Source organism: Corvus cornix, chromosome 19, assembly GCF_000738735.6.
Source record: "Corvus cornix cornix isolate S_Up_H32 chromosome 19, ASM73873v5, whole genome shotgun sequence".
NCBI lineage: Eukaryota > Metazoa > Chordata > Aves > Passeriformes > Corvidae > Corvus > Corvus cornix.
In genome coordinates this window covers 8,617,044-8,639,251 of record NC_046348.1, presented here as the reverse complement: position 1 = coordinate 8,639,251, position 22,208 = coordinate 8,617,044, and the positions used below count along the sequence as shown (strand labels likewise).

Genomic DNA, 22,208 nt, shown 5'->3' with positions numbered 1-22,208 from the left:
CCCTGAATGGAATGCATCCACACACAACTAATTCTAATTAGCAAATTTATTTCATAGACCAGCCCCCAGTGCTGTTATATTTTCTTCTTTTCTGTAGGTGCCCTTTTACTTTAAGTACAAGTCTCATGTAGCTGCACTAAAGCACAAAAAAAGAATAAAAATTGCAATTCACTGGCCACAGAATGAGTCAGGGCTCACCTCACCTACCCCTAGACCTTTCCACTCATGAACAAAGCACTTGCCTTGTTCCTCCTCTCTCCCCAGGCATCTGCCAGCACCTATTTCCACAGGGAGGCCACTGAGCCAGACTGATCCAGCAGCTTTCTCCTCATAAACCCTGATGCAATGGCACCACCAGTGTGTCAAAAAAAAATTAGGTGCTTTTAGAGACATGCTGCTTAATTTCATTGATCATTTCTGCTAGAATATAATTTGTTTTTTAATTTGCTTCTAAACACATAAAGAAGGATTTAAATTCTATCCGGTGCCTAAAGCAATTTGTTTTAATCTCATCACTGATTCGTATCCTCACTCCTTTACTCACCTTGTGTTTCTTCCCCACTTCCCTCTCAATGTTCTGCCTGTCTTTTTTGCTGTCAGGAAATAGGAATTCCACATCTCCATCCACAAAGGCATAAGGATCAATTTCAGGTTCCTGGTCAGCTTCCGTTGCTACAGCTGTTAAATATTGGTTTTTACTCTGATACTGTTGCACCAGTTCATCTGAAACCTTCAAAGGTTTCCTACATTGCACCATTAATCTGAACAGAAGAAAGAAAAAAAAATCACAAAATCATTTATTTAGCATTTATTATGTGGAAATATTTCTGCTATCACACAGCCTTTACAAGAACAACCTCATCTTCCCACTTCCTTCCTTCACACCTCAGCTTCAGAAAACTTTTGGGGATGAAGATTAAATCATCACTCATTTAATATCACCTCCTTCCACACATCAGACCCAGCCCTGTGATTCATCCTGCCCCTCTCTCCTCAGGCACTGTCAATTCACATAAAGATTAGTAATTTATCCCAGGTCATGGCTGTCATTTACTATAAGGCACAAATGGATTCAACTCTCCACATCCACTAAAAGAAACTCACCAGGCTAAAGAATTACTCACTGCATTCCCAAAAAAAGCCCAAGCAATAATCACAAGTAAAGCACACAAATGCCACTGTGCTCAGGAGCCACTTATATCACTTAGATCAATACAAATGAAGCTTGCAGCACACCAGTAACTAATTTACTAATGAGAAAAATCAAACCACATTTGCCTTTATCAGCATTTTTCTTTTGTTAACATTCTGAGCCAAAATTGGAGCTCGTAAGTACACAGAAATTAAGGTTTTCTCTCAGGAGTATTAGTTTCACAAATGTAACATCGCACCAGGAAAAAAAGATACTGGCAAAGAGAAAACTGTTCTGATTATGAGCTGTAGATCTGCCCCTGAACCAGCTTTATTTTCTGTATCCCAACATACAAAAGGCACCAGGAGAGGAAGGTGCTCCCTCAAACAAGATGAGTAGTTCCTGCACATTCCTCTCAACTATAGAAACAGTTTGACTTTGTCAAAGACACTTCCTAGAAACAAACTGTCCCATAAAACACCTCACAGCCAACAACAATGCCAAATCTATCCATGCTGCTCTTCCATGCTCAATAAACCAGTTTTCTAAATCCTGCAAAAATTGCCATCAGAAAAGAAAAAAATAAGGCAAAAAAAGAGATGGGAACTACTTTCTAGGAATGGGGAATTAAAGGCCTTTGCTGTATTTTTGACCGGCATGAGTCAACCAGAGGAAGAGAAGTTAAACAGCCAGATATTCTAGGGGAAAAAAACCTGGTTTTGGTAAGTTTTCAAACCAAACTAGGAAAGACCATGTCTTGAAGAGAAAAAAGGAAACGTTTTTCCTTATCTGCTTGGCTGAAGTGAATTCAAAGCACAAAAAAAAAAAGCACTAAAAAATCCTATAAATGCACATCTTGAAAGAGTCTCTTACACACTGACCACAAGATAAGAAACTATGTTGTGAGCACAGACCAACAGCTACAACAGATTTACTCCTTCTCCCAGCTTTCCTGCACAGCCATCCCAGTGCTGCCACCAGTGGCTTCCCACTGCCAACAACAGGACAAAAACCAACTCCAACCTTCTGTCTTGTGAGTAGCTGCCTTCCACCACAAATTCAGCACCTTAGCTCCTAAAATAAAACCCAAAGCTCTCAATAATTTGATCCTCATCACAGTAAGAGTCTCCTTTCACCTGAACAGGAATATAAAAATTTGGACCAAAAATAATCAACAGAAGTGCACGGATAGAGGCAGCTCTGGGTGCAGTTCTTAATTCCTCGATCACAGCCCCGAGCCCAAGTTTGTCACCTCTTCATCCACGTCCCAATCCTGTTAAGCTCTGACTGCTATTAACAGCCCTGTCAGCACCTGTTACTTCCCATGGCTGTCCTTTTGCGGCGGTGTGTCCTCACGGGGAAGTGTTGTGAAACAGGGATGACAGGAACAATTTCCTACTCACTGCAACAGCACAGGGACACAGCCCACGAGGCCAAGGGGTTCTGGTTCAGGTTTTTTGTTCTTATGGCTTGGGTTTTTTGGTGGTGGTGATCTTTTTTGTGGAGTTGGTTTTTGCTCTAACTGGTAAAGCAAATTCATCTTAACTCCTTCTGCAGTAAAACAGAGCTCAAACCTAAGCTTTAACACTAAAACCACCAGAGTTTTATTTCCTCCACTGCCCTTAAGCTCCAGAATTTATTAAAACTTAATATCCAAAGTAGACAATTCCTTTATCCCAATGGAAGCAAGCAGCAGAGCAGAATGTTTTACAAGCTGGGGCTTGTAACACCAGCTCTTCTGAGTGAAGACAAGAGCAGAAATGAGAGAAGAAACTTTTAACAGGATCTCTGCAGCTCAGACCATTCATATTTTCTTCAAATAATGAAGAAAGCACACACTAAAGTGAAAAGGTTATTTCTGGTTTGGTTTTTTTTTTGGGGGGGGGGGGGAGGGAAGGGACTTAAGTCCCAAATAGGCATCATTTGGCTACAGATTAATTTTATAGTATAAAAATAAATATTATTGCTGTCAGCTAAATCAGAGCTAAAATGAGAAAAAACTGTAAAGTCTTGCTGCAGATCTGACTGTGCTTTGTGCTCCAATTTCACAAGAACTAACTTCTTGTACCCAGAGTTGTGCTCACACCCTCAGCATTACTGCTCCTTATACAGAGAAACTCCTGCCTCTGGCCTTCCTGTTCCCTCACTTCTTGTGTTACTCCAGTACCAAGCACCACTTACTCTGTAACTGATGTTACATTTTCCTGTCCAGCAGGTATTACTGGATCATCTCTCAACTTATCATTTGGAAGCTGGGGTGGTAAGAACTCCACATCCTTTTTCTTTGGAACTTTATAATACTTCCAAGTCGTGTCAGCTTCGTCCTCCTCCAAATTCACGGCAGTGCCGACATACATGGTGGGCTCTATAACTTCGGGGAACGCAGCTGGAAAAGGCTGGGACAAGCCATCGAGCCTGTCTTCCATTGCTTTTGTGGGAACCAAGGGGTCTGGCGTTGGCATCTGGTAGAAGTGTTGACTCTGGGGCGTGGAGGGAGCTTTGGGCACCCCCTCGTCGGCGCCGTCGCAGGGGTGGGGGCTGAGCGGCGGCGGCTGTGGCGAGTTTGCCAGCTCGGCCCCGTGCAGCTGGGGGGCTTTGCTACATCGTTAGTTCGGATATTGGCAAACCTCACTTGGCTGTCTGGTGCAGTCATCACAAGCCTCTGACTCGCTGAATCTGCCTCCATGGCAACATCATCACTGATAGATACACGATGATGAAAAGGAGTCAAAGGGCGTTTCTGTGGCTTATCCCCTTTGTCTTGCTTCTCATTTGTCTTGTGCTTCGGAGCCGCCGGCTGCTGGGGGCCCACAGGTGGGGCCTGCCCCTGTTGACCTGAATTTCTTGGTTTGAGATTTTTGTGCCTGCAGAATTAATACAGGGGAAAAGACTCCACATTAATCTTTCAAATATGTCTGTGGTGTTCTTTTTCACTAGATAAGAACCTGCTTCTAGGCCATTAAACAGCCCATTAGAGACGTCTGGAACTGAAACCATTTCGAAGTGAAGCTGCCTCTTCTTTCTGACCAGAATTTGAGTGACTTGAGTAGCATTGTAAGATTTTTAAAAATTGTTACATCTGTTCTATGAGCCAAACACACAAATTATCCTCAGAATTAAGACAGTGCTTTATAACTGCTTTAGCAGAAATAGATTGTCACATGAATACCTCGTCACTTTTAACTTGTGCCAGCACTGATGAAGCAGTAGAACAATGTAAGAATTAGTGAATGGCTTCTGGAATTCAAACACTGACATGAACCAAGCGAGCTGCCCAAGCCTCAGAGGGTTGACTGGAAAATTAACATCAAGAACTAAGAAGCCACACTAAGTTCTACAAAAGCTCTTTCCAAGCTATTTCAAGGCTTTTGTAGCTGCTTACCTACAAGTTTAGCAAGTGTGGGAATATGAAAAACTCAGTGTCTCAACTGCATTAATACAGTTGGGTTTTTTCAGTGAAAATGCACTTGAGCTAGAACATTTCATCTGGAAGTTCAAGATGCCAACTTTCAGGATCATCTGACAGAACGAGGCACATGAAATACTGAAGTGTAGAATGAAATGTTTATGATTAAGCCATTGAACTGCATGTACATCCTCAGTGCCTGGGAACTCTTTGCCACTCTTCCATTAGCAAAGTTAAGCAGCACTTGTATTGAAAAAACAGGATTAGGCAGGGATAAAAGGTAAGAGGTATCAAAATCTATTTTTACTTCAAACTCTCTCACACATCCAAATGTTTTTCTCCACTTAGAATTCAAAACACATGGAATAATAGGGGGGTTTAGGTCTTTGCAATTTCTCTTTAGGCAATTGCATATCTCTAATACACACCTCACATAGTTAATTGATTAGTTTTCTCTTAACTAGTGCTATCATAGCTAAATTCTCCTTGAAAAGAACATTTAATCCTCCTCCACATCCCAGCTCTTCTCAGGACACAAGTATTTCCACAGAACTTTAACCAACCATTTCAATAAGTGAGTTTAAAAAATGCATTTCTCTCAAAATGCTACATCCTCCAGACATTAATTTTTTTCTAAGATATCAATATTCACTGCAAGGTAATCAGTGTAACATTTAAATCAGAGAAAGTGTTTAAACCTTTTGCAACACTTCAGTCACCTCAAGATTAATTTTCTACCATAAGTACAAAAATTGAGAATTCAATGAAATTAATGTTTCCATTTATTTTAAATACCTGTATTAACAGTCTGTGGCACTGCAGCCTCAAAAAAGGCTGTATTATATATTTTTATTTAATCTCAGACTTTTGCCCTTTGTTTTGATCCCTTTTTCCCCCAGCTAATATAAAAAACATACACTGGCATCCACTCCCAGAGAAGTAGTTTTCCACACAGCCACCCATGGAATGCCACCCTTCCTAGACAGCAGGTTCGGGGGTTTTATTCCTATTTATCCAGCTCATGATTAACAGCTTTGTCCTTTCAAGGCTAATGCCACAGCCCTCTAGAAGAGGTGCTTAAATCCTAAATAAATAGCATTCGCTTCCCATTCCCTGAGAAAGCTGCCCATATCCATAGAGAATTCCAGCCCAGGACTCGGGAATCGTCCCTGCACTGGCAGCAGGTCCCCTCAGCTGATTCACTTGACTCCAACCTCTGCTGTAACTTCTTGGGCAGACTTTGAAGACCTCCAATGACATTTAGGAGAGGAGATACAAATTTTGTTACAGCTTTCCTACGAGCAGCTACTGCTTAATTACCCCTGCAGGAGCGATCAGGAGCCTCTCCTGAGCACTTCAGCCCCGGTGAACATCGGAGGCTGCGCCTCTGCCAAGTGCTGTACCTTGAACAATTGCAATTTGTCCTCTGCGTGGCTTCAACAAAATCCCAGGATGCCACCTTGTCAGCTGTCTCCTCCTCACACAAGCCATTTGATGTAGCAGAATACTTCCTCCTAGGATTCAATACCAGGAGAGTTATTTGGGAGCAACATATGTTCTTCTCTTATCTTCTGGCAAAGCTCAAGAGCAGTTTGGTGACATGGGAATCAGCAAAGAAATGATAAATAGCCTTTTCCTGACATATTAAACTGAGAACTAAGTAAATCATTCCTAAATAGTTAGGAAAAAATAAACTTCTTTAAAAATGGTTTATTAGAAGAGTAAAGCACATTCCACCAGCAGCACCTTTAACAGAACTAATTGCTACAAGGAACACACAAAATATTGGTATTTTTGGCTTCAGAGGATGAGTACGTACTTGTTCTGTGCTCTGTTCATGTTGCACTCTTGCCAGACTCTGTCCACCACTTGGTTGGCCAATTTTCTGGGGATTTTGCCACCGTGATGGCTGGTACTGTCCGAGATAAATCCGTCTGAAACCGAGGAAAACTTCACCCATTTCTGGGCAGATTGAGCATCAACTGAAAAGCAGCACCAGAGGAAAGAGATTTAGGCTGTGAGACAATGCAGTGTCTATTATTCCAAATCAATCACCACAGGAGCATGATAGGAAGAAAAGTATCTTCTTGACTCAATGTTAGGAAATAAAAACACACAGAAAATTTAGGACTAGTAGGAAATTATTACAGGAGATTTTAAAAAGCACCATATATATATTCATGTTGTAAGTGGACTGGCTGTTCTTTATCTTTGATGAAAGTGACCTGAAATGGAAAATAACTTGAGCAAAGCCAACATTATGATTAAAAAAAAGGGTCAAGCTTGGGTAACAGAAGATCATGGAAGCAGAAAAGAAACAAAACCTCTTCTGCACAATAAAACTTACGTAAGTCACCTGAAACTATCTGTGAGTCTCACCTGCTGTGACCTAAATCAGTGCCCCATAACCACTGCTCACACCCAGGGCAGAGGGCACACAGCCTTGCTGGAAACTTAACTACAGCCAATCTTCCTGGACTGTGAGAAAGCATCATCTTCTCACTAACGACCAAGGGCACAACGGGGGTTATGAAGCTGTGTCAGAACACAGACAGACACACGGGAAAAAACCCCAAAAACTTCCCCAGAGCAATCTAAAGGACTGGTAACAACCCCAGCTACAACAGCAGTTCTAATTTCAGTAGCTTACAGAAGAGTTTATTTTGCTCACAACTGGCAACATTGGTTTTACTACAACAAACTTAGGACTAAAGAAATGTGATTTTTCCTACCAAGCCAGCTGCACACTGAGCACCTGAATCCCCTGCAAGCACTGCTGGGTTTGAAGGAGATGCCATGGAAATGATTCCCTCATGCAGGAGCCAATTCCTTCCCACCTGTTTGAACTTCCTCCGGGGACGTGGGTGGAGTCAGTGTGACCGAGGACATGGCAGGGTCTCTGGTGGAAGCAGGCACTTGGTGGACCCCCAGGCAAGCGGTGGAGCAGTGGGGAGCCCCCACGGAGCTGGGAGCAGGGATGTCTGTCTGAGGGACCAGCACAAAGCACGCAGGGTACACCATCCTCACACCAGCTGCCAAGAGAGGGCATTTCCCAGTTACTTACCAAGGCTGACACTCAAAGTCATCAAATGGATCATTTTAGCACTCACTCCTAAGCTTACAGACCCTCTTCTACCTACTGAAGCATCTCCTTGGACAAAAGACCTCTGTTGTCACCTTCATCATTACTTGATTTGCTTTATACAGAAGATTTGGGCTTTGCATACACAGGCAGAGACATCCACACGCTGCTGCCTGCTTCTATCATTTTGTTTTATAAAGGCTGAAAAAATCCTTTTTAGTATCATGTAACACTGCCAACATCCCCATCAGCATGAGAGTCTCCAGCCTTCATTGCATTCCGAGCTCCTCACAGAGAACGGATTGCATTAGCTGGCAAATCAAAGGTCACAAGCCCACAGCAGGGCAAACTACTGCATCCAGGGGCTGGGATTTTGGGAAAAATGGCAAATAAAGGCAGTGCCTGAGTACATCAGGTTCTCCAGGACTGTGGTTTTAAAGACATCACTAAAAGGCAAGTGCTCTGTTTGAATTTGCACAGACCAACAATTTGCAACAGCACAACTTGATTTTGATGCAGCTCAGATGTCAACAGTGATCATCCAGGGTGGTTTTTTATTCTCTTTATTATTTATTTTTTAAAAAATTTTGCCTCTCAGGGCACATAAGAATAAGACCTCCTACTACTGGGTCTGCAAAATCTACTTTGAGCAGCAACTCATCGTAGATAGTCCCCAGCACCAAGCAGGAAAACAAAACCCAACAACCATTGTTGCAAAAGGAATCAAATGGGGTCACTTCTGCATTCAGAATTTTGCAGACTTAATCAGCCAGTTTATTTCAGTAATTAAAAGGTAATCAAGCTCACCAACAAGAACTTCAACAGCAGCTAAAGAATCATCCTCCCAATCCATTTCTTCTTGTTTTTCCTCAGATCCCTCCTTCAAGTTGGATGTGACGGGGTAGAATTGCTTCCACTCCCCAATCAGCTTTTTTGTGGATGAATCAGAAAGCTTGAAGGACTGCCCTGTGAGTGTGCCATTCAACCCAAAGGGGCTCAGGATAACTAAAACAGAAATAAAAATCCATTGGAGATGATATCCACCCCAAATTCCCTCTTCCCCCCTGCAATAGCAGCACTCTTATTTCAGCCACACCAAATGAACAACTTACCATGGGTAAGTCAAAATGCAGCCTAATCATGATTTACACTGCGTGAGTTTTTGGCAATAGGCTCACATTGTTAAATTTATATGTACTGTAAGAATTGAGGAACCACAATAACAACTACAAATTAATCAATTCAAACAAGCAACAGGCAAGTTTTCATCTTGGCTTGCAAGGAGTCTCAGATACAGGTGGGATAAAGAAACACTTCCAAATCCTGGCAGAGTTAAGGTGTTTCCTCATCCTTTCATTCAGCTTGTTACAACAACAGGGAATACACAGGGAATCATCTGTTTCATGTTTAGTCTTGTCCATAGTAGGGAAGCACAGCTGCTGGTAAATTGCATTCAGAAAAAAAAGCAAGTTTGGACACTGAGCATTGCTAAAGGTGTGTGGTCATGCAGGAGAGGTGATTTTGATTTCTGCAGCAGCACAAGGGTCTGACACAGGGAGGGATCACACAGCCCTACTGACCAGACTCAGGCCCCAGCACTCCTCTGTCTTCCAGAGCACAACCTGCATCTGCTGGGGGAACCACAGGGATTTACAGGCAAGGAAGAGCCAAGTAAAAAGGGAAGGGGGTGTGAATAGGTTAAATACACTGAGTCAGAAATGGGTTTCTCACAGAGGGTTGGTGAAGGTATGTGGGGGTTATAGGGTTGAAACGGCAAAATACTTAAGTCACCAATAGGACAGTACTTGGAAACCATGTCATGAGGACAAATGATTCAATTACATGCCAAGAGATGAGTATGCAAATGCTCCACCTGCAGAAGGGCCAGGACACAGCAGCCTGACTGTGTGAGGACGGGGCACAGCTGGGGACAGCAGGACATGCTCTGCCCCCACTGCCAGCCTGCCCCAAGCCCTCAGTGAGCACCCAGAGGATGAATCCAGGTGTAACAGCCAGCACTGGCAGCAATCCCACCTTGGAAGGGGCTGTTGGACTGCTGGGCCAGGGTGAGGTGCTCCTCGCTGAGCAGGTACACGGGCTGGTGCTGGCTGATCTCCACGCTGGTGCACACATTGCTGTCCCCGTGCAGGAAGAAGGTGAACGAGCAGGACAAGTGCTCACTGCAAAGGCAACGGCAGAAAGTAAGTCTGAAGTACAGAATTTCAAATAAGTTGGTCTCTTTTTCAGCAGTTTGAAGGCATTTCCTCACAATATATTCATTAATGGAAGTAACTGAAACACTCTTATACCTAAATAGCAAGAAAATGCTAAATATGTGTTCCCTTTACAAGGCATTCCAGCATTAGAGTCAAACCCAAAGAAAAATCAGTTAGAAAACAACAGGCACTAAGTTTTCCATTTCTTCAGCCTGACACATTATATTTTGCTGTCATGAGGAAATTTAAAACACAATCTTTTATGAGACAAAAACCTGTAACTTAATATTTTTATAACTTATGCATTTATTTAAAATCTCTAGAAATATTTCTGAATGTGTTTTATTTTTAGTGAGGTCATATCTAGGTTCTCCTGTAACAGCTCCACTAAGCAGAATTTAATAACAGCCAACAAGTCACTTAAATTTAAGAGCAAGAAGAATGGCAACAGCTTTGAGAAGTGCTTTTGTTTTGTTCTTTAAATTGAATCTTATCTTCATGGTCTTGAAGCCAATCAAGTAACTAAAAATGAAATCCCATACCTACACACAAAAGGGAAGATACAATCAATTAAAAAAAACCAAGGCTCAAGACATTCTTAATTAAAGTCATTAAGGCAAGTGTCAATGTTTAATAGCAGATGCTTCACTGACAGCGTCTCTCATGGTCCAGAGTTTTAGGGAAAAAAACCCAAAAGGCTTGAACAGCAAAAAAATCCCCAACCATAAACATTTCTCCTTCCTACACCTGGGCTAAATGCTGTTTGCCAGTGCTGGGCACAGTTATTGGTGAGCACCTACATGAAACCTTCAGCTCCCCAAGATCACGCTGCACAGAATTCCCAATTTTGGGGGCCCTGCTCCCTGCTGTTGTTACAAAAATACAGCTGGCCCCTGCAAGGACAACCAGCAAAACATTTTATGTTGCATCCACATCAGTTCCGTGGTTTATGTGAAATATATTTCACCAACTTTAATTAAAGGGCAGGAGGAAAGGAAGGCAAAACCAAGCAGAGTGAATTATCAACTGCTCCATAACAGCTGAAATCCCACACTGCTCAGGAATCTCAGGAAAATTAAGTTTCCAAAACGCAGTGAGGATGGAGCTGAGCATCTTGTTGATGATTTCAAGTTGAAGAGAAGTCATGTGGCCAGGACACACCACTAAATTCCTGTATGGAAATCTGATTAAACTTTAATCCTTATGCAAATAGTGGAAGACTGATTTCCAAACTGAATTTTATTTTCCAAACCATATTGGATGTTTTGAGGTGAAGGAGTTGGCAGTGTCTTGGTTCCCAGTGACAGACACAATTCAGAAGCTCAGTATCAGCAAGATAAAATTTAAAAATAAAAGCACATATTCCCTATATACACTTTAAATGCAATTAAGCTTCACCTCTTGTAAACACCCCATTGTTAGCCAGATAAAGGGCAGACAATCACAGCATAATCTGATGGAATTCAGATAAACCAAGACAAAGGGAGGCATCAGCATGATAACAGAAGCATTTCAATTCATCACACTGCAAAACCAGTCCTAAGGAGGAGCAAGGAAAACTCAAGGTCACCATTCGAAAGCCAAATCCAAAAATACAAACAAAAAAACCCACCCAAATCAGATCTCTTTTCTCCCCCAGCTCAGCAGGGGAGAGATTTCCAGCAACATAATCCAGTGAGAGAGCACCCAGTGCTGGCACCTGCATTGTTCCCAGCCCTGGATCCATGGCATGGAGAGGATCCACTGCTACAATTCATCCTGGAAAACCCAAGTATCACCCCACTTCCACTAATCCTGGTTATAAATTTAAGTGTTAAACAGCAGAATGATGCACAGCACCGTGGGGGTTTCTTTCAGAGGTGCAGCAAAGTCGCTTTATGGCCAGTAGAATAATATGTTTCACAGGACAAATACACAGTAAAAACAGGGAAACTCAGGATAAGGGAAACATCCCACCAGGGACAAAAAGTATCCCCTGGAAGCAGGAGTTTGCTTTAAACTAAAGGTTAACCTGAAATGCAAACTTAACACTTCATGGACTCAAACACAGTTTGTTTCTTCTGAGCCAGTCGTGCTCAGAAACTGCTTCTTCACATTTAATTTCTTTTAGGTTACAGAACCTAAGAAATATCAATGCATGTGGAAATAATCACAAGAAATACAAATAAAGAATCCTAATTAAAACAAAAATCAAAACCACAGGGAAGCTCTTTGGAGGGAGTGGAGAAAAGGAGGAAGGAACACAAAGAACCAGAGCTTTATGGTACTGGATGCCCCTACACACATTATTTTATGGAGTTAGCAAAAAACTCTAGAAACATGCATGCTTCTTATTATTGTTTTTTTTTTTAGTTAATACATTTGAACATCCTCCAATTCTTTAAGTTTCTAGAGCCTGGCTGCCAGTGTACAACCTCAGCTTAGGAGGAATATTCCAAACCTTACCATAATCTACTAAAAAAAAAAGGTGTGTGTGTATATATATATTTCCACTATTTCCCTAAGTCCGCCTCTAATCTCCTCAATAACTCACCTCACAGCCAAAAATCCTCATCAAGCAAAAAACCCACCTCATATCACTTTGGGGTAAATAGGCAAATTATCTTTACAAGTCAGTCAAGGACACAGTAACAGAATCAGGCTGGTGGTTTCCTGCCTGCTAACGGAGAGTTCATCCTATTTTTATTTGCAGACTATTTTAGGTAGCTCAGAAGATCACTGGTAATTTGTGCAGAGCATCTCACGTCTGAAATATTAAAAAAAATCCCTACACCTCAACACTTCGAAATTTTATTCTGCCTAAAGAGAGAATCAGTGACGTCCTTAAGGTCAGATATAGAAAAAAAAAAACATAGCTGATGGTAAAGTCAGCATAGATAACCCCCTTTTTAGTACTTTTACCACTACCATCATATACTGTTGCACATACTTTTATTCAGAAAATTCTGAAAACAAAATCCTAACTCTCAAAAAACCTCTTTTTCTTGTCTGACCCCAAACATCAAGTTGCTCCATTAACATTTCTAATTAATTTCATTCAAGTCCCCATCACAGAATTTAAGTATCAATAATCCAGTTTCCAACTGATCTCTGAATAGATATGAAGTGCCATCAGAAAAAGCATTCTTTATGATTTTTGATCTGAACACACCAGAATTCAGTTAGATTGAGGCCCAATCCTGAAAGCAACTTTAAAAACAAATAAAAGATAAAATAAGAAAGAGACTCCTTGGGAATAACACTATTTGAAGCAACCTTCAATCCTCACCTACACTCCATTAAAATACATTTGTGTAAAACCATTTGATTACCCCATGCTCCCTCTTCCCTCTAATCATACAAAACAAAGATGTTTTAGTTTCAGAGACAAAGGATTATGATTTAATGGGGGGAAAAAACCAGAGGCTGCTGTGGACAAATTCAATACAATTTCTCCTTCTACCTTTTTAAGAATAACTGAAGGGTAGGAGGGGAAACCACACTAAAATCCACATCTACAGGAGGTTTCCATTAGCAAATCTGAAAATATCTTCTTGATAAAAAGGTAATTAGGTCTGGTTTTGTCTCCACATTAGGACTTCTGTAGAGCTTTAGATCTTTAAAGTGCTTCCCAAACATCGGCTGCATTAGGACCCCACTAATCCACACTCAAATCACCTCCCCTCGACACCAACAGCACCAGCACAAGGAAGGCTCCAACTAAAAGCACATTTTGATAGTAAATTAAAAAAAAAAAAAAAAAGGCATCCAAATGTTTCATCTGAAAGAGAAAATGTTTGTTTTATGTAATTACTATCTCCTGTTTTCCTAGACTGTCTTTGTGAATTACTTCTGAGTTGAAGTGGGAGCACCTTACACTGCCAAAGCACTGCTAACCCAACCAAAATATTTACTGAATCCTTATAAACTACACACACTCACTGCCACTCCCTACACGAGGGAAACAGACAGTGCAGACTGGAATTTCTGTCCCAGGACTAATGCTTGTCCCAGTTCTGATCCCACCATTTCCCTTCCAGTGGGGCAGAACACACTGTTTGTTTAGGAGCACAAACGCATCAGCTGAGGTAAGGCTCTATGTAATTAATTAGTTTGCACCATTATTTCAGTCTGTTATAAAATGATTGCCAAAAATTGGTACATCTTGCCCAGTGCCCAGAATCCTTGGGGCATTTTCCCCAAGAATCAACACCAGGATTGGCTGACAATAATTGCCAGCAGCAGCCACAGACCTGAGAGTTCCCAACTCTCAGTCACCCCAAGAGTTGTCCTTCACCACAGACAAGTTCTGGGTGCCACTTAAATAAATTCAAAGCATTAAAGAACCTCCTTCTGAAAATGTGACACTTCCCTTCTATAGTAAATTCTTGGGCTGGAAAACACAGTCTTATAATTAAACAGAAATAAAAATGTGAATAGGTTTAAGGCGACACCCCCCCCACAAAGGCCTAAGACCCTTCTTTTGTTTTTTGTTTTCTTTGCCCTTTAACCAAGCTGGGATACAACAGAACAGTTCTTTGGGACTATCCGCATTTCCAGGTGCGGCTGGAACGTCGCAGGTACTGAGGAAAAGCCTCTTCTCCACCTCCTTCCCTCCTCTGCTGCTCCAAAATCCCATCCCATTTCAAATGGGGCATCTTCAATTCCCACTCACCATCCAGAATTCTGAATTGCCAATCCCCCCCAAGTCTTAATTCTGACTACAAAGGAGCAGGAAATTCAGTGTGCTTGTGCTGTGATCAGCAAAATAGGAAATAAGTGAAACACTAAAACCAGTGCAAAGAACCTCAGCAAATGCAACGCTACAGCAGCTAGAGAGCTGCACATTCCGTATCATAAATGAAGCATCCAGAGCTGAAATTCCAGCTGCTTCTCTCACTCTGGACAAAGCCATGGAGCAGAGATGTTCTTCCAGGCATCCCTGAGTAATTCCCCATGGCCAGGAAGGGAAATACAGCAGAAAGCTGATTTTGATGATAACACAAAGCAGAAAAACATAGCTAATAGCAAAGTAGAAAAAACCCTTCCAGTTCAAAGCACATCATTAATGACTCCTGTCAAAAGGCTCTCCAAAGCATTCTTCGTGGCTGAGGATGTTTTGATTTGACTTAGACCTGAGTTAAAAATATTTATTTATTCCATAACTGAGTTATGTGCACTAAAACAAATATAAATGTAGCAAGCAACCTGTATTCCAGAATAAGCCACAGCTGCCTTAGACTTCTAAACTTATATTAACTTCATTATTAATGGGCTTAGCTTCATCCCAATAGAAACAATTTTACTTTTATACACACTAAAACTCCAGCATGATATTTTAAAAGGAAGCAAACTGATTTTTTTCAGAGGGCAGCAAGAAGGTTATATATACAGACAAAGGTATAAATTTTTCTAGATACAACTACAAACAATACTACAAAAAGAGTTTGCTCACGTTCCTGTATTTCAGAACTTAAATGAGGCTAATAAACCCGTCACCTTGTATTTTAGCATCCTTTAATTTGAGGCTGCAAATCTCAATTATCTGAGCTTGAGCTTTCACAGGGAAAGATACATGTGCTATAAAGAATAAGGAACCAGAACATATTTGGGAACAGGATAATAGCTGAACATCCCTGTGTCCCAAAGTCAGGGGAACAGCTTTCCCTGTATTGCTCTTTCCCATTCTGAAACATTTACAAACATCTTGTTAAGCCAGATTTTTTCAAAGTTCAAAATGGAAATGCATTATAAAATTGTCATCTAACAAAATCTGAAGTATCTGTATGGCTTTTGTATTATTTTATTGTTTAGTGAACAAAAAGAGCAGATTTATGGTTGAAAACTAAAAACCAAGAGCCATATCGTTTTTTTCCTTTTTCCTGATGAACCAACTACCAGTGTAATTTAAGCTAAATAAGAGAAAACTGCTTTGTGATGTAAAGTGCTAAATTTGTCTGCTTGTAGTCTCTCTAGCAACCCAATATTCCAAAGAGACAATCATGTGATCAATGCTCTCAGCTCCTGCTGTTTATCCTGCACTGTCCTACTTACAGCAGCTCTCAATTCCAGCTGTCTACAGCAAAAGGAAAAACATCACCTGCTCTCCTGCCGGGACATGATGCCAGAACAGCCTCATTAGAGCTGCTGTAAAAAAATGTTGACATTGTTTGATTTAAAGATTAACATAGGGAGGAAATTTACACTGCAAAGACTTGAGCAGCCTTAAAAGAAAATATTCCAGCACTATCAGGGAAGAGCCACTTGGTTTCAGACTAAATAGACAGAAATACACCCAAAACCTGTGGATGAACCTTGTTTTGGTAGTTAACTCTCTCAAGTATGAAGGAATTGTTGAGCTTTAGCACCCAGAAATCTTATTCTATTCCTTAATAATAATTCCCAGCAGCATCCCAGGGGATCAAGAAGTAAAATTTTCTGTTCCTGTGGAAAGACGACCATGGGAACTGGGAAAAAGGGATGTAAATGGGGATGAGGCAGAAATGTGGGTTGAAAAAGACCAAAAGCAACATTCCCTTTGTCTTAAGGGCAGTGAAGACCAGCCAGGCAAGAGCTGATCCCGTCCACGCTGTTCAATGGCAACACAGATATCTCTGATGGCACAGCAGGACCATTTCCAGGGCCCAAACTAAAAAAATACCCCCCAAACACACAGTGCAGCCATGGCCATCCCAATTCCAGACTGCAGGGTTGCCACCAGGCTTGCACCACACTCAGGAATCACACCCACACTTCCACCTCTTCCTCATGGCAAGATGAGGTAAAGAGGGGAAAAAAAACCTCTCTACAGAACCATGATAAGCACACCTTCAAAACAAGATAGCTACATGTACAGAGGTGTCAAATAAAACCAAACTGACATCTAGAATATTTTGCAGCAGTCATTTCCCATGAAGTTATATACTTAGTATTTACATAACATGTTATTTACATAGCTCAACTAGTATTTCCATGGAAAAAAAAAAAAAAAAGAGAATGGTGCCCTGGCCTTCTAAAATCCTGAACCCAGACTTGTGGTAAACAGAATTACCCTGAAACCTGTACAGCAAGTTATGATAACCTTATCACTTATGAATTTCCAAGTGGCTTGTGGGGTGTTTTTTTGTGTTTTTTGTTTTGGGTCTGTGGTGTTTTTCTCTGGTGCTTTTTCACAATTTTTAAGTGAACTTACCAGACACAAGTTCTGCTTTGCCACCCACTGCAACTGGCTACATTATTTCCCAATTACAAGGGGGGGAAAAAAAGCAACCATGAAAGTAATATAGCAGCTTTTAGCATTCTAGACTTTCAGTTGTCTACCAGATCCACCCACAAATTCAGGATTACTCAATTGTTTGCTTACTGCTATTTCAATTGTGTTAAAGTTTAGCAAGTTGTAATTATTACAAAAAACTTCAAGAGATGCCCCTCACATAAACACTTTGTACTTGTGCTTCATTAGGAATGTCATATTTGATCTACTTAAATTGTATCTAAACTAGTATTTAATCTGACAGGTTTCCTAATCATATTTATTCCAGGTATACCCCACTAATGCACTAATGAGTAAGAGGAACGGTCTCACCCAAAGGAAGTGCAACCAGCACAGGCAGACAGACAGTGGGATGAAGCAGATCACAGTCTCCATCTCACATTTTTGAGGGGATTTTGGAATAAACCATACACAGCCGTATTCTTGAAAGTGGCAATACCAACACAGTTGGTTGGAAAGGAGAAAAGAAAATGACATTCCTATTTGTCAAATTTTAATTTAATGTGTAGTCATTTAAACCACATTACTGAGCGTCTGTAGTCTCCAAGTGACCAAAACAGGCTGTGACAGAGACGATTTTTTTTTTTTTTTGCTTAGTTGCAAAGACCATTAGCAAAATCCTCTCTTTAGTCTTTTATTCATCTGGAAAACTGAAATCACCTACTTAAAAATGGGAAACAAGACCCCAGCACGCACTGCCCCCCTCCCTTCAGGGAGCTGCTCCATCCCTGCCCCATCTACAACCAGGAGTGGAACCAGCAGACGTGAAAACCTCAGAGAGTTTCCCCAGGCAGGGTAACCGTGTGACTTGTTCTAAGAGATCAAATTTCAGCCCATCCACGAGTGTCTCACTTTCCTCAGTGCTGGTTTTAGACTGGAGAGCAGCAGGGGAAGGAGGGAAGAGCAGGTCACGGTTGTTACCTCGCAGCACGTGACTGCACAACGCAAACAGCTGAGGCTCCCACAGCAAAACTTTTAAGAGATATCATATAATAGAGGTTAGTTTAGTAAGTTTATTTGTTTAGGAGTCACATCATTAAACAGTGAACACTCAAAACTATTTCATTCTGACTTCCCTGTCATCTGCTCATGTGCCACACCGGCATCAATTATGAACATTTGGGACTGACCTTTTAAAATTTAAATGTACAATGACCTGGACTTTTTTTTTTTTTTTTTTCAATATAACCTTATACAAGGAGGAAAAAAACCCCACCACAGCAACAGACAGGAAGCCAGAGCTGCTGGACGAGCTGTTATCACAGCCCAACACCTATCAGAATCACAGCCTCCTGGCTGCTGCGCCACCACCGACGACTATTGTTGGGAGAGCAGAGCACAGAAAATCTCCCGTTCTGGAAGCACATGCTTTCAAACAGAACTCGGAAAAATCCAGACGGGATCAGCTTCAAATGAAAGAAACAGCTCTATTTGCACATCCTTCAAAGGGACAGAGGGGGACAGAGCAGGACTGAGGTCCCGCAGGTCGCTCAGCCACAGCCCCAGAAAGCCCAGGGGAAGGAGTCACCTCCATACCAAGGGCACTGACTGCTCCATTTCCAGTCAAATTCCTTGAAACTAAAGATTTCCATCAAGAACAACCAACCTGATTGAAATCTGCAGTTGTAAAACATGGGGAACAAGTCTCTAGAGTGGCTGGCCAAGCCCCAAAGTGCAGGGTGAGATAAATTATGATCCAAAGCACGCTGGTAGCAAACTTCACATCCCCAGGATACCGAATTACCTCAAATTACACAGGCACAGGAATTCCTTCACAGGGTTTCTGAACCTTAATGCAAAGAACAGTCCCAAAGACACCACAAGTAATATGAGATGAAAGACAAAAATACAGCTTCAAAACTGATTCTTAAGATATGTGCATCGGTACTCACAAACACAAGAGGGGCTGTTGGGAGTTTCGTTTGGTTTTTAATTAAGTCAGCCACATCTACAAAAGAAATTATAAACTTTGTATAGGTTTGGCTGATTAAATGGATCCTAAGGAATGAAAAATATGCAGAGGTTGTATTAAGGTTTAGTTTCTGTTAGTTCTAGACCAACTGTCTGGTAGGAAACATATCAGCACCCTAGGTGCAACATTCAGAGCTTTTTCCAGGCTGGCTGCAAGTCTCTTTATGTGGGGTTTGCTGCCGTGTCACATTTAACTTTTGCCATGAGAGAAATATTCCTTTTACTAGAAGAGTGTTCCAGACTTTGGAGCTACAGAGGTGGCATCACAAAGCACCCATGGCAGTGTTTGGGTTTCTCCCACAGGCCTGAAGTGACACCTCTGAAGAGCCCAACTTTCCTGAGAGCAGAGAATATCCCAATTCTAGATATTCCTGGAAGGGATGAGCCAAATTTGCCACGAGAATACACATCTGTTAACCATTCCCCCCACTTCATTCCACAAAAGCCAGTGCTCGGAGCATCACATGGTATCAAGCTATCTGGTAAGAAATACTGAAATTTCTCAACAATAAAATATCTTACACAGATCTGCCAAAGCTTTTTACATATTTTTCCAGTAGCTCTGGGCTACACATTATGAAATTGTGTGAGTAAGCACACAATTCCTTCAGTTATTTTCATCAAGCATGCTGATATTCTGACCTTCTTTAAAAAAGAAGCAGAGCCTCCAAATTAAACAAACACTGCTATTTTATTTTAAAAGCTTTCATCAGCTTTTCCAGCTGCTCTAGAGAGCTTTACAGAATTACTCCAAGACAATCCATGACATAACTAATGCTAGTTTAAAATCGCAGTTTGGTAAACCAGTTCCTCAAAGGAGGAAAGCCCAGACTGTGCCAACACGATATTGGCCAAAATAGTTAAAAGTAAACTTCTTACTATTGATTTATAGCAACAACACACAGGAAAAAAAATGGATGGGCAAGGACACCCTGGAGAGGAAACATTTGCCCTGGCCAGGGTGGAGAAAGAAATGCCTGGAACTAAAGGACAAGTTTATACATAAATTAAAAGCAGCAGTTCACAACTACTAATAGAAACACACACAAACATGTGCTTCTGCTTCTTTTGCTCCAAAACAGCCTCTAAATTTCTTTCAAGTTTAAATTTATTGCAGAAGATGCCAACAATGGCCAACTCCACACCCAAAAAGCAAAGCCACTGATCTTAAAATTTCCTGCATGCAAGATTTAACACATACATAAACACACACACACACAAAAAAGCCACACAAAAAACCCCATCATCTAAGCTTTAAATTACTTTGGATTTTAAAAGCTGATTTGGGAACAGCGATTAAACTTGTTCCAGCTAACCTAGTTTTTATTCATTTCATTATTTATTGCTAGGCAACATAGACCGTGTCAAACCACATTAGAACCATGAGAAGAAGTCCTTCCAATTTAGATCAAAAATTCTCTCCTTGCCCTCCTCCCCCTCAGTGTGGAGGCCACATGGATTCTTTTAACACCAGCATTCCCAGACACCACCCTCTTTCTGACCAGGAGCTGACATTCCAAACGCTCAGCATCTCCCATAGGATGCAATTTATCCAAAGCTCAGGTGGGATCTGCAAAGAGCTCTCTACAATGAGTCTTTCTTGGTGTTTGCTGGCAGAATTAGTCCCAGTAACCTGCAGGTCCAGGGCAGGTATCTCTTCATTCAGGTATCTTTTTCTTGCTTTCTAGAAGGCTCTACCTTCTTTCCCAACCTCCCCATTATCCATGGTCTGGACATGGGCACCAGCACAGAGGACATTGTTTACCACATTTAGCATTACTTCCTTCCATTGTAAGAAAGTTTTGAAGAACTCCAAAAAGGCAGAAAAATAAGAAAGAGCAGAGACCCAGGCTCCAGAATAAATCATACACAGGAGTCTCTTAATTAAACCTTTCTTCTAGCACAAAGAATAGACCCTCCAACTTCTCTAATAAAGCAAAATAAAGCCTCCTACCTTTTGTTTATGGGTTTCTCATCTTTCTCATAAGGCTTCACAAACCATTTGCCGATGCGGACGAAGTTCCTGTTCATCAGACACCTCTCCAGCAGGTTGTGCACGGCTTTGAACAGCAGAGTGCGGCACTCGTAGGAGAGCCCGTTCTCCCAAACCCCATCCTCCTCTTCTGCAAGGCACAGGGAAAACAGAAATCAGCACTGAATTCCATCCTCTTATTTCAGACATATCACAATGCCCTTTTCTCTCCCACAAGTTTTTAAGATATTCACAGCATAACATGCAACCAAAACCAGCCTGTAATGTTCAGATAACTCTACTTACTTTATAACAGAGCTGCTAAAAGTGATCAGCTATAAAAATATCTCAGCCCCCACAAGGAAAGAAGATTCAAGTTATTTGTACACAAAAGGAAACAAGTAGCACCAGCACGTTACATATTTCAGCCTGCAAAAGCACTGTGTGATCTGTCTGTGAAGTGGCTCGTGTTTTGGGTAGTCTGAATTACTCATCCTGCAGAGTTAGGTGACAATTAGGCTTAAAAATAAATTTCCCAAAGACAGACTTTTAACATATCCTGGTGTCTTTTGAGCAGCACTGACTGAGGAAAGCTGGGAACAAAAGTCAGCAATCAACTGACCCTCAATGATCAACAATTTGCTAGAGATGACAAAAAATACTCAGATTCAGAATATTGGTAAGAGCAATCTGAGTCTCCTCAGAAGACTCAAAACTGTCATTAATCTCTTTAATTCAACATTAAAAATGAAGATATTTAAGCAGCCTAGCCCTACTTTCTGGTGTACACACAGAAGAGAAAAATCAGCAAGACAAAGCCCAGTTCCTACCAGTGGGATTCTGAAGTCAAACACTGACATCTTCTGTGCCCCACAAATCAAACACAGGCATGGAATGCAACTTGCACAAGCCAAGTTGATTTGCCAAATGGAAAAGCAAGATTTATGACAAGAAACTGCAAACTCTTCCACCACTCTGGCTCCTACTCAGCGTTTGAACGGGGTCTAGAGGCCCTCAAAGCACAAGCACTGGTCCCAAGAGCTGCACTGGCACTAGAATTCCCTTACCCAGGTAAAACAAGGAACACCTGAAAGTTCCTGGGGTGTCTCTCAGGATACATCTGATATCACTCATCCCCAGCAACACTAATAAGGAGGATAATATAATAAAGCTTGAG

The 22,208-nt window shown here is 41.4% G+C and overlaps 1 protein-coding gene across 1 annotated transcript in view; it reads right to left on the bottom strand.

Annotated features, from left to right (window-relative positions):
* MED13 (mediator complex subunit 13) overlaps positions 1 to 22,208 on the bottom strand; it is a 54,336-nt gene that overhangs the window by 19,703 nt on the left and 12,425 nt on the right. Inside the window, 9 exon segments of the mRNA XM_039563129.1 lie at positions 545 to 761; positions 3,314 to 3,725; positions 3,728 to 3,996; positions 5,942 to 6,052; positions 6,358 to 6,520; positions 7,376 to 7,570; positions 8,428 to 8,625; positions 9,655 to 9,800; positions 21,014 to 21,182. Coding sequence (XP_039419063.1) covers positions 545 to 761; positions 3,314 to 3,725; positions 3,728 to 3,996; positions 5,942 to 6,052; positions 6,358 to 6,520; positions 7,376 to 7,570; positions 8,428 to 8,625; positions 9,655 to 9,800; positions 21,014 to 21,182 — 1,880 coding nt within the window.